We start from the raw sequence: 12,048 nt of genomic DNA, 5'->3' as shown, positions 1-12,048 counted from the left end.
GGATATTTAGATTAACATGGGGAGGGGGAGATGTAGGGTACGGCGCTCGGAAGATCTCGCGATGTACGGGAAGAATAGGGAACTAAGGCATATGCCATATTAGGTAAAGAGCAACGCTTATTGGCTATATAGGCATGCTTCCGCCTTTGCTACCTTTATAAGATCCAGCCTGCGTATATTAAACGCCATTTGCAGCATCCTCATATTGGTGTCTGTGCTCTCTGGCCCGGGCACAGGTTGGACGTGCCTGGCCGCCTCGGCGGACGGAGTTGATTGCCGATGTCAGGCAACACACGCGTTTAAGTGTATTCATTGGTTATCACCCTGCACCCCGCATTGCAACACATTGCTCCACGGTCAAAGCCTAAACCCTTCACTCCTCAGAAATGTTTCCGTTAACTCATGTACATCCAGGAATTATAGGTATTCAAACAAAGGGAAGCACAGGTAATAAAATAATTTATTCACATAATTTACATATAGAATACGACTGCTTTCATTGAAACAGAAAGCCTATATGTGATTAGACATGCGCCAGACAACTCTCTAAGCAAAGCAGTCGTGTGCCGTATCTTTTTAATAAAAAACAATAAACTAATAAGCATTGAGATTTCACAATTCTTCCCTCATTCACCATTATACAGCTTGCACATGCAAAGAGAACACAAGTTGTTTCATCTCTATTCCTTTGTTTCATTTTTAAAAACAAGAGTATCCTATAACAAAGTGCATGTGGTTTGCTGCTGGGGAGGAGGGAGCAGGAAGAGTAGCCCCAATTACCAGGATAGATAAGGCACCTTATATCTTAGTTATGAAATAATGCTCATTTTTGTCTTGTAATTTCAGTGCAAGCTAAAATGTATGCAACTAAATGCAGAATGGCTATCAGCTAAGGTGGTACTTAGGGCACGTTACTTTATAGCCTTCTCCCCGCTCAAGTTTTCACACTACATCAGTGCAAGTGACTTAACATGCCATATGTAACAGGAAATAAACTTACACACATGAAATGGTATCTACAAGATATACAATGCAAGAAGCTTTATGTATACATTAATCTATTTCTTAATGTTTACAGTAAGATGATATTTAGATAGACATTTCAAGTTAAATGGAATAGGCAGAACACAAGATACTGTCTGAACAGAAAATGTTTGTTGGATTTTTTTTTTTTTTGACAGCATGCTTTTCAAGTAAGTTACTTTATTCTGGGATTTTTAGTCCCTTTTTCATCATCTCAAGAAATACAGCTGCTTGTGACACATTTGGCTGACAGAGACCTCCTAATGTACTAATTTATAGTAGCTTTTCTGTGCATTTTCCCCTTACTGGCAAAGTTTTAAAGGCTTCCTTAGAAGCCTTGCCAATAATTTCTGAATAGGCAAGCATTCTCAAGCTTCAAATATTTCCATATCAGCTAGATACTTATATGAAAATATTTGCTATTAAGATCATTTTCCAGTCTGACACTGAGGATGGGTTTCTGGCGAGCCTTAACAATACAACCCTAAACATCAGTTTCTCTTTCATATCAGATTTTTTTTTTCAAATATACCTGCTGGTATTAAGCAACATTAAAAAAAAATGAACTTCTTCACACTACATACTTAATTGAGGCAATAAAGAGTTTAAGAATGTATTTTCAATGGCCACCTGACTTTTAGACTGCATGGACTTTATTATCTCATCAAGGGAATATTCTTACTATGCAAGTGAAAAATTAGACTAAAATCTAATGCTACACCAAAATTTTATAGGAAGTTACAGTACAGGTGGATGCGAAATATACAGAAAACTAGTCAAATTTAACTGCTTCAAAGCAGTAAATCCTTAAAGCATCCTCATTTGATAATACAGCATTAACCACAGCTCTGTGCTACTTCACACAAGAGGAACTCTTTGGAAGTCAGTAGAGACATATGCACCTATATATAATACCAAGGAACAGAAATGGTATTTAGTCCCTTGTTTTCAGTGTACCTAATTTAGAAGGAAATTAGCATTTAGATTGGGAAATGTTAATCTCTTCCTCCTCCTCTAACAGAATAGTTGGAAAGATTAACTTAATACATATTTAATTTATTAAAAGATACTGTATTTTCCATGTTTCTCTCTACACATTTTTAAGGAGTTAGAACCATTAGGCTTTTCAAGTTAGTCTCTTTCCATTTATGTGAGACTTCTTTATTACAAAAATCCATAATTTGGATCTGCCAATAGAAATTGGTGGCAATGCTGAACATAACTATGTATTTACTAGACCATACTTACAGAATTTTCTTCTTGATCTACAGAAATTATATATAAAAAGTCCATTTCTCCTTCTAACAAGCTAATTTACAAAGAGAAGCAGTGAATTTTTAAAACCAGTATCACAAGCTTTAGCATTACAATTCAAAGGGATACTGTCACAAAAATAAGCATTTCTTATAATAAGCACTTTTCTGGAAGATCGTCATGCACCCGCTAGCAGCATCTGAACAAGTAAAAACTAAGCCAGCTGCTCTGGTCCAATGACATCCATGTAGTCATGTAGGTTATAGCAACATTTTAAAAACCTCCAGGTCCCTTCAGAGAGAATTTTGTCTTTACCAAAGCTTATAACAGTTTGGCTGATAAGAAGTTTGACATAACAGTAGAGCAAATAGGAACTTTTCTAAATACTGTTTTGCTGTGGCATTGCACTTTTGGATCTAGGATTTTATAAAACCATTTTGCTATTCTGAATCATCCACTTCCATAAATATGTCACTGAAAAAATACTCAGAGACCCTGGTTGGTGCTTCTTCCTTTTCTTGATCTTTAGCTTGAAGGGATGGCTTCTCAGGTTGCTTGTTAACAGGAATCTGTGTTTTTAATAGACACACACAGACTTGAGCTTCCATTTAGATAAGAAGTTCAGATACAAACTTCAGATTTCAGATTACTGAAAAACAGCAGACTGCTCCCCTCTTCTTTGTTGAGGAGTACTTCCTCAGGGAAAACTGATTAATATTTTGGGATAAGCCATATATGTGAATAGTCAGTCCCCATTATTTGACTTCACTGAATTGGTGTGAATCAGTTTAAGCAAAGAACCATTACTACCAATTAATCCCAAAACACACAACTTCACAGAATACCAATCTTGGACCCATGCACATAAGCACTAATACCAGTAGAAGCCCTCACAGCACCACACACGTCTTGGATAAATGCGTGAATCTTGTGCAATTTCTGCTAAAGTAACAACAGAAAAATGCCCCATGGCTGTCACGGAAACCAAACATTAATAAATATATGTGAACAGAAAAAGCAACTACTTTATAAGTTTCCTAGACATGCACAGGTCAGGGTTACTGCTCTCAACTTGGAACGTTGCTGCTCACCTACCTGACCACCCCCTAAAGTGACAACTCCCCTGCTCTTTGCATCCCAGGATGGAAGGACATTCACGAGCGCACACGTACCTCAACTGCAGCATCAGCAGCCATGTTCTCACACTCCACAGGTGATGATGTGCTCACAGAGGGAAGGGAACAGGATTCCCTACCAGTCTCACTGGACACAATAGGTTTTATTAGACCTCGCTTTGGGGTCACTATCCGAGGCTTCTGGACCTTCCCTCTGTTCCCCTTGGTATCCTCTGCAGATTCGGAACTGCTTTTTTTGCAAATTAAAGATAAAAATCCCAATGGTTTTCGACCACCCCTCCTGTTCAAAATAGATACAGTCAGAATGAGATAAGGACATCTACAAAGCAAGATGTAAATAGTGTTATAGGAGATCGATTCATTACACAACAAGCAGCAAACATCTCAAATACAAAATAAATAAATAAATAAAATTACAAAAAGAATAAGAATACAAACCCCAAATATTTTCTTATTTTGAAGAAAACTTTTGTATTACTGAATATTCTGGCACAAGACGCTCAAAAAAAAAAAAAGTTACAGAAGCTCTCTACAGTCTCCAACCCTGACAACAGGAACCTACCGTTTGCTACTAAGATAGAGCCTATAACAAGATCCCCGAGTCTTCAGAAAAAATATTCCAAGTGGAAAGAACATATTCCTAAGGAAAGACCTAAAAAGAGCTTCCTTCTTGTAACTAATGGAAAATGGTTCCTCATTTAAGGATAGAGCCACATAAAACTGTCCTAGACACTAGAAAACTCTGCTGTAGCTTTCCATCCACTGAAACTATCCAGCTTAGTAACAGTGTTTGTGTTGCATTATGCACAGAAGCTGGAAAGCAGTCACACTTGTGAGGGCGGTGCAGACAGTATCAAGGAGTTTATAATCTGGGAAGTAAACTGAAGCAAGAATTCTCAATGTTTCATGCATTATTACAAATAATGTCAGGTATAAATAATATAATTTTGTTAGACACAAGAGCAATGACAAAGAAGGAGGAAAAAAGATCAGGACAGCAGGGGAACACCACAATCGAAACCAGTGAGCACAACAGCAACAGAGAGCAAGAACTCAAAACACTAGAGAGAAGGGAAAAAGGTGAATTAAAAAAAATACATCCAAATAGACAGACAGAAAGATAAAAGAGAGATTCTCTGAGCTGTCAAGATTCTAACTCCTTTGGGGAAATGATACATCTTAAGTTAGTCCTAAAAATCCAGTATACTGAGTACTATACCAATAACAAATCCTACTGACAGAAAAACAAAAATCAAAACAAGAAGACAGGTAAATACATATTATAGTATTAAACTGAGCTAAGGAGAACAGTTATCCTAAATCCATGTCATAGTCAATGAATGTCTCCCTCACAAGAAACATCTGTCAGTGTCTAAATAAACATACCATAGATCAGCAGTGACCCTGCTCAATCTGCTCATTTAATGACTAAAATACCTCAAATTTCCAAGTAGACAGCTTGAACCTTTCTAATTTGCTGAAGAGGATAGATACTATAATTCTCATCTGTGTAGGTGGCAAACATGGCTACTGTCCTTCTTGCAATACTAAGTGGAAAAAAGACATCAAAAACCCAATATAGAAATAAGGTCTAACAGAAAAGGCTGACAAACTCTTATTCCATAAATACCTGAGTAACAGAGGTTTTGAAGATGCAGCTACACTCGCAGTGTGTTCCAGCTGTGCAGATTCGCACACATCCCTCAGTTTGCTTGGCCCACTTATTTCTGCTTTTCTCTCAGAGTTTAGCCTAGATATCACTTCCTCTTCCCATGTGGATGTTGAATTTCCAGGTGATACTGACCCTGAATCCTGCAAAGTCTCAGATTGGCTTCTTCCAACCAGCAGTGATTCAGACGCAGACACAAATGCAGAAGTAAGTACCTTTACAGAAGCTCCTGCTTTTTCAAGAAGATTCCCTGTAAGAAGAGTTGAGAGTAATTGAGAGTAAGAACTTCAATTGTTTATCCTCAAGTAATAACATGGTGGTCTAAAAGACAGGTTAGAATGACTTACATCATTGCAGGAGAAGGGCAGAGTTTTTGTTCAGTTTGTGCAGGGGTGTGTGGTTTTATGGTGGGGGTGGGGGGGGGAAACAAGTGAGGGCTTTTTTTTTGGAGTTGTTTTTTTTTTTAAGCATAACTAAGAATCTGAAGTTCAAGGTTTATTTTTAAAGATTCTGAAATTTCACAGATGTGCAGTTTTACAGTCTGCCAACCCCTTACAACACAGCACACAGCTTGGTCCAGTCACCTGGGTGGTTAAGCTTCCACAATTCCTCTTTAAAGTAAGGACCAAAAAAATAGTTCTCCAAAACCTTCACAGGTTCATACCACTGAAGATTATATTGTCAAGGGTACTGGTTACCCCCTGCCTTTAGAGGGGGGTAAATCCAGTGTGTAGATATTTTCAAAAGACAAATATAAAATAAAATAGATAACATTTTGGTATACTGTGATTAAAAATAGTTAATATTTTCAGTTCATAGCTCTATAGAAAATGTGTATATATACACACACACGCACACACATTCATCCATATATTTGTGCATTTTTCTTCATGTAAGAAAATACAGTGTTGGGCCCCAAATTTTCTTCCTAGATCATATTAAATACTTATCTTACCAGAAAAATGTATCCATCTTTTTAAAGTATTTAAGTACAAAAGTTCCAACGTTTTTCCTAAGAACATCTTAAGTGCAAATAATAGCAAAAGAATTAGACTGTGATGTACTACGCATTCATATGTATTATACTCTATTTCTACAAGTTTGAATTCACCTACCAGCAGCTCTCCTTGGAGAATTTGTTGATTTAGTTGAATAATCCTGTATTAAAACAAAAAACAAACAAACAAAAAAAAAGTGATTCCTCTTGCCATTCAAGAGAGAGTGCAAGTTGACAAAAAACTCATAACTGTGCACACATGCACAGTTCTAAGAACAGGAGTGACACAGAAGAAAAGATCTTCAATAGATTATTAGGCATCACTTAAGTCATTTCCTGAGCAGATTATCAAGGTGTTTTCATGATAGATGACTCAAGACAGGAAGATGAGAGTTTAGAAAAGGAAGAGGAACGTTTTACCCAATCCTTTCTAGAGAAGCTCTCTCAATCACGTGGGGGAATTATTGCCCGTTCCCTCACACGATACACTACTCAGCCTACTTGCAAAATGAATGGCCAATCAATCATGTGAGATTGATCATATTCAAAAAGCACAGAGGGAAGCGGGAAACAGGCTGATCTAAAACAAGCTGCAAATAAAAACTGGCCAACGACTGTTACATGGTAGTAACATATCTAACAACTTCTTCCTGTGAGAGATGGCACTGGGAACCATAGTATCACTCAGCAGATCTAGACAGTCTGCCAGTCATGCATTATGTATCTAGAGTTTCCTCTCCTGCAACATCGCTGTCAGAAAGCCTGTGCTAAAGGAACCAGTCAAATGGACATATCACCAGCATGTTAACTGGAAAGCCTAATAAAAAAATAATAAAACAAAACAAACAAACCAACCCCAAACCCCTGAGCCTACAATTGCAGCCCCCCCCCCAAAAAAAAAACAGTCCCAAAACTGTTGTATGTTTCTAAATAAGCAATCTGTATATGTCAACTTTCAAAGCAGACATTGCATTTTTAAGCAAGGAACAAGTACTCCATCACATGCTGTGCATCTATATAAATAAATAAATAAATAACCCCCAAATATTTTCTCACCTTAGAAGTGCTTTCCAGGTCATCTTCTGCTGAAGTAGATAGGGTTTTCTTAGCAGGAGGAAAATCATCCTCTTCAAGCTCAGCACCTGACCTTTTTTGAGCTGTCTGCACCAGTTTTGGAATGGGCTCTCCTGAAGCACTCTGTAGTTTTTTGGTTTCCATCTTGCTATCTAAAGATGCAGCAAGTTCATCAACTGCAGTTCTCAAGGATCCAATACTGTTTATATAAAAAGACATTATTGTGATAGTAAAATAAACCAGAGTTTACTTTGTAAAAAATTTCTGTTTGACAATTAGGCACAGATCTTTGGTGATATTCTTTCTTAATGTCAATGCTTAACTTTAAATGCATCATTTACCATCAAGCAGCATTTTGTTGATATGCACATTAAATTCTATAACTTAAGATAAGTTGTGCTTTAATGTGCATAAGTTTTTACACAATAAAATTTCTTGAAGAATTCAAGGTTCACAAAAAACGTTTCTCCTAGGATGCTCAAGACTAAATCAGTTTACCTCTCCACTCCAGTCATGCTTGTTCCACTTGCACTGACTGGGCTGATAAGTATCGGGGCTGGTAGCAAAGGTTCTGAAGTCTGTTCCAGCAAAGTAGATGCATCATCATATTCTCTCGAGTCAGCTGGAATTTCCACCAATGTTAAAATGAATGTCTGTTCCTCCTCTGAACATCTACTGTGATTATCATTCACAACTGTAACTTCTCAGGGAAATAAACAAACAAAAAAAGCCTATCATTCAAGCTATAAAATGACACTTGTCATTTTTTTTTTAATGGCCACACCGCCTACAGTAACTAGAAATTAGGTGCTCATTTTTTCAAGGGAAAGGGGGCCTGGGAACATCCTGGAGACAATCTGCTTCCTTTCTTCTTCGAGGAGGTACCAATCACTACCCACTGCGGCCTCGTGCATTAGAGTCCCAATTATCATTCAAACTGAAGAGCAAGAATGTCTAGTAGAAATCAAGCCTCTTTATTTATTTAAATTGGGGTTCTAGCATTCAAGAACAACTTGAAGTTTAACTACACTTGTGTAACAGTGCTTAAATGGCCCTCTAATTAATATTGCCAAGGGTTGAGTCACTTATTCAAAGAAGTAGAGAAGTCTGCTGTTTGGTCAAAAATCCCAAGGTCCTATTCCCCTTACTGTTGATTTGCAGAAGAGAACCAACAGAAAAGCATAGTCATTAATTTAATAAATGAGTAGTATACATAATTTACCAACAAGTAGACATTACTTGGCTAACTGCCAATCACCATCTGTTAGAGTTAATTTAAGAAAATATTTTTAAAGTTCTTTTCAAGAGACAAAAAGCCATAGTGCTGCTCAGTTAACTAAAACAGCTCTATTCTTTTGCTGATTTAAAGCTGTTATTCTAACCTCAGCTCATTCTGGTTCTTTATCTAAAGATGATTTAAGAAGCTCTTTCCAAGACCCTTGCAACAACTAAGCATAACAACAGGCAACCTAGAAGAAATACTAGCCCTGCCTTTTGTGCATCCTCAGAAGTTGCACATTTAGCAGGAAGATTGCAGGTTTTTTGTTTGTTTGTTTGTTTGTTTTTAAAGCAAGTATTCTGGGCTTCTGGCACAATGATTTTCCCACCCTTTAGTCAAATACTGGTTCTGAGACACCTTCTTTTTAACTTGCTTTATGTAAAAGCTATCATCTTGGTACCTTTCATCACTTTTAATCAATAAGGAACTGCTTCCCTGACTTGCTACACCTGAAAAGGAAGGTTTAGTTTCTTTCTCCCATTTTCTTCCCTGCTTCTCCTTTTTTCCTGTTCCATATTGACAGAGGAACCTTCCTACCCACACAGCTGCAGTAACTGGCACTCCTTGGACACTTCCATTAGACACTATAGCTCACTAAGCCTGTGGAAAACTGCACAGGTTCTTTCTCTCACTCTGCCACTCCACCTTCAATTTCTGACAAATTTGTTAGACCTCTGTGAGCCTCTAGCCCACAAGTGCTGAAGTCAGCACAAGGTAAGCGGCTGGAGCTCACAGCAGGGAGAAAAGTGGAACAAGTTTCTTTCCACTGATCTTTGAACTTGAGGTACCATTCAAAAAACCTACCAAATCTGGTTTGTGGCAATCAGAGAGGCTAGTCTTGAGAATCACTGTGGCATTTCACCGTGAATCATTATTTTTGTTAGTGAGGTAGACTGTTTTAAATCAAATCAAAAATTAAAATGTTTTCATTGATATATCTTTGTGTGATTACAAAATACACGTCAGATTTTATTAACTTTGAATATTACCACGTTATACCTGAAGTCTCTTCTGCACTGCTTGTATATTGCTGTTGAAAATCCTGAATACATCCTTCGTTCTAGAAATAAAACATTTGCAATAAAACAAATTAGAAGATCTTAGAAGTAACTCTAGAAAACAGTAAATAAACAAAGTGACAAATTTTGAAAGGCCAGAAAATCTAGTAACATCATCATCATCATCATCGCAATTGATCAACTTTTCCTTTTGGCTATTCTAGGTTAAAGGATACCAGCCTGACATGAAACACTTGGGCAGTACTTGTATATTATTTATATGCAGCTCATTGTCTCTATTGATTTTTTTTTTCCTTAACAAAAGTGCTTCGCAGAAGCACAGCTCTGTCAGAGCTGACTCACCCAATAAATTGCTCAGTAGTGCTAAGAACATGAATTTCCTCAACTATTACAAAAAATACTGAGTGCCAGAAGAAAAACTCCAAGCTCTGCTTGGATCAATCCCATCCCTTTCATGGCACATTACATTGCTTAAAAAATAAATAAGTAAATAAATAAATTGGAAGTTGCCTCCTTTCACATTGACTGCCAGTCCTGTTTCCAGCTAATTCATCATTCTTGTACCTTGTTTTAAATCAAGATTAGCCTTGACACATCAGCAGATTGCACTGGGGAAAAAAACAAGCTACCATCCATTAGTGTGCAGACACTGACCTCGGGCAACACTAGAAAACCTGCAGGAAAATGAATCTATTTCTCATGAGAAGAGAAGACAATTCTCATCCATACTAGTGCAGGGATACACAAGCCACTGCAAAGCAATGGATAGAAATGGAAATACAGGTATCATCATAGACAAACATGATATGTTAAAGTTCTTAGTTTTGAAATAAGTAAGAAAGAGCACAGTAAGAATGGAAGAGAAATAAATAGTTTCAGGTAAAAGAGTTAAAATCTTAAGATTCTTGGATACCAAAAATGCCATTTTCAGACTAGAATACATTCAACAGCTATATCTCTTTTTAAATTATCCTCTAGAGGGATATTTTGTTATATACTAGTCACTTTTAACATGAGAATTAAAATCTAGGTTTGCCAAGATTTGTTTTAAAGAAAGCAAAGTTTGTTTAAAGCAAAACAAATGAAGTTGATTATGAAAATGTAAAGATGGTAGTGACTATAATAGAAATAAATGAGTAACTTCTTTCATCAGAACTCTCCTAAAAAAATATTCAGAGTTTTGTTTGTATATAACACTTTTAGTCCTGTAATGCTATAAATCAAGGCTTAAGAAGACAGAGTTCACCTGAACTTTCATTCACCAGCTGAAGTACCAGGTCTGTAAAATGGGTGAGTGAATAAATTTGCACTCAGAACTTCTTCCTATTTAGAGTTTCAGAAACTGGGCACCTCTAGACTGTAGTAAAATTTAGTTCTTTACCTGAGTCAATTTGATTGTATACAGACTGTGCTCAGCAGTGGTAGGACTGTGCTCAGGAAGTCCATCCACAGAACTTTGACTTGGATAAAGTTCTTGTCCCACTTCCGAAGCCTTAGGTTTTGATGATGCAGTTAGAGCCTGTAATACCCCTGAAGTTGCACAAGTGTTTCTCGTCTCTCTTTTTGTTCTGAAAAATAAAAATAGTTAATATGAAACTAACTGAGCGTATCATCCCGGGACATGGAATAAATCCTGTATAAGTATTATTTAATATTAAGCTTACATAGTCACAAAGAATTAGTTTTTGAAGGGGTGCTCAGTTTCTCTGTGAATACATCCTAAACATTTCCTTTCAGATGCAGTTTTACCAGAGACAATTAAGTAACAAGGTGATTACTAAGAAATGAAATAGCAAACACAAGCTAATGTTTTACTTCTAAAAGTTCTATGACAACATGCAAGAAAGTTCAAACCATTAAAAATAGTCTATACTGTAAATTTGTATGCATTAATACACAGCATTGCTGTAAGCATACTGTTTCCACCAAAGCCATTTCATACTTTACCACATGTACTTCAGCTGTATATTTTAAGAAACATTAAGAATACATTCAATGTAAATCGATGATTTCTTCATACCTCTCTGTTATGTCTACTTGCTTGACAAGTTGTGTACTTTCAGCTGCAAAATCATGAAGATCCAAAGAATCACCTGCATCTGGTCTGACCTGTTCTAGTTCCACCTTCTGCATTTCTGCAGTATCCCTCAGAACTGCGGCCTCTAAAGATTCAGAAACAAATATATATTACACACAGACATTAAATATTATTTATATATAAAAATAACACACACACATAATATATATATGTGTGTGTGTGTATTTATATATACAGAGATATATATGGAAGAGAAAGATATTAATGAAAGAAGAAAAGTATACTGTATTATACTATTCCTGTCTTGGCTACTCGAGTCACTTAAGGCAAGTTACTTTCCAAGTAATTTAAGACCTGCACAGAAAGGCTCTATGCAAATTTCATTTAATTTTATACCAAAAGGCATATTTATGTATAAAGTTCTACCATAAATGCTTTTTCAATTCTGATCCATCATCGGTGAACATGAACAGAAAGTGGAGTGCGATTTTCATTTAGCTTTATTTCATAAACAGATGTGAATTTATCACCAGAAACCACTTTTAAAACCTTAGGATAA

General features: G+C 36.6%; 1 protein-coding gene across 1 annotated transcript in view; it reads right to left on the bottom strand.

Annotated features, from left to right (window-relative positions):
* Nucleotides 1–2,531: 2,531 nt before the first annotated feature.
* The window catches only part of LOC104570966 (uncharacterized), a 46,839-nt gene continuing 37,322 nt past the window's right edge, over nucleotides 2,532–12,048 (bottom strand). Inside the window, exons 31-39 of the mRNA XM_088538655.1 lie at nucleotides 11,472–11,613; nucleotides 10,833–11,019; nucleotides 9,432–9,492; nucleotides 7,652–7,847; nucleotides 7,136–7,352; nucleotides 6,198–6,240; nucleotides 5,044–5,332; nucleotides 3,450–3,690; nucleotides 2,532–2,846 (exon numbers count right to left, since the gene is read on the bottom strand). Of these exons, the coding sequence (XP_088394781.1) occupies nucleotides 2,718–2,846; nucleotides 3,450–3,690; nucleotides 5,044–5,332; nucleotides 6,198–6,240; nucleotides 7,136–7,352; nucleotides 7,652–7,847; nucleotides 9,432–9,492; nucleotides 10,833–11,019; nucleotides 11,472–11,613 (1,505 nt within the window). The 3' untranslated portion in view covers nucleotides 2,532–2,717. The remainder of the gene's footprint in view (nucleotides 2,847–3,449; nucleotides 3,691–5,043; nucleotides 5,333–6,197; nucleotides 6,241–7,135; nucleotides 7,353–7,651; nucleotides 7,848–9,431; nucleotides 9,493–10,832; nucleotides 11,020–11,471; nucleotides 11,614–12,048) is intronic.

This window comes from Tinamus guttatus, unplaced genomic scaffold, assembly GCF_059628265.1.
Source record: "Tinamus guttatus ecotype Peru unplaced genomic scaffold, ASM5962826v1 Tinamus_guttatus_pri_ptg001135l, whole genome shotgun sequence".
Taxonomy (NCBI): Eukaryota; Metazoa; Chordata; class Aves; order Tinamiformes; family Tinamidae; genus Tinamus; species Tinamus guttatus.
The sequence above is the reverse complement of the archived record's forward strand: the minus strand, read 5'-3'. Positions and strand labels throughout refer to the sequence as shown.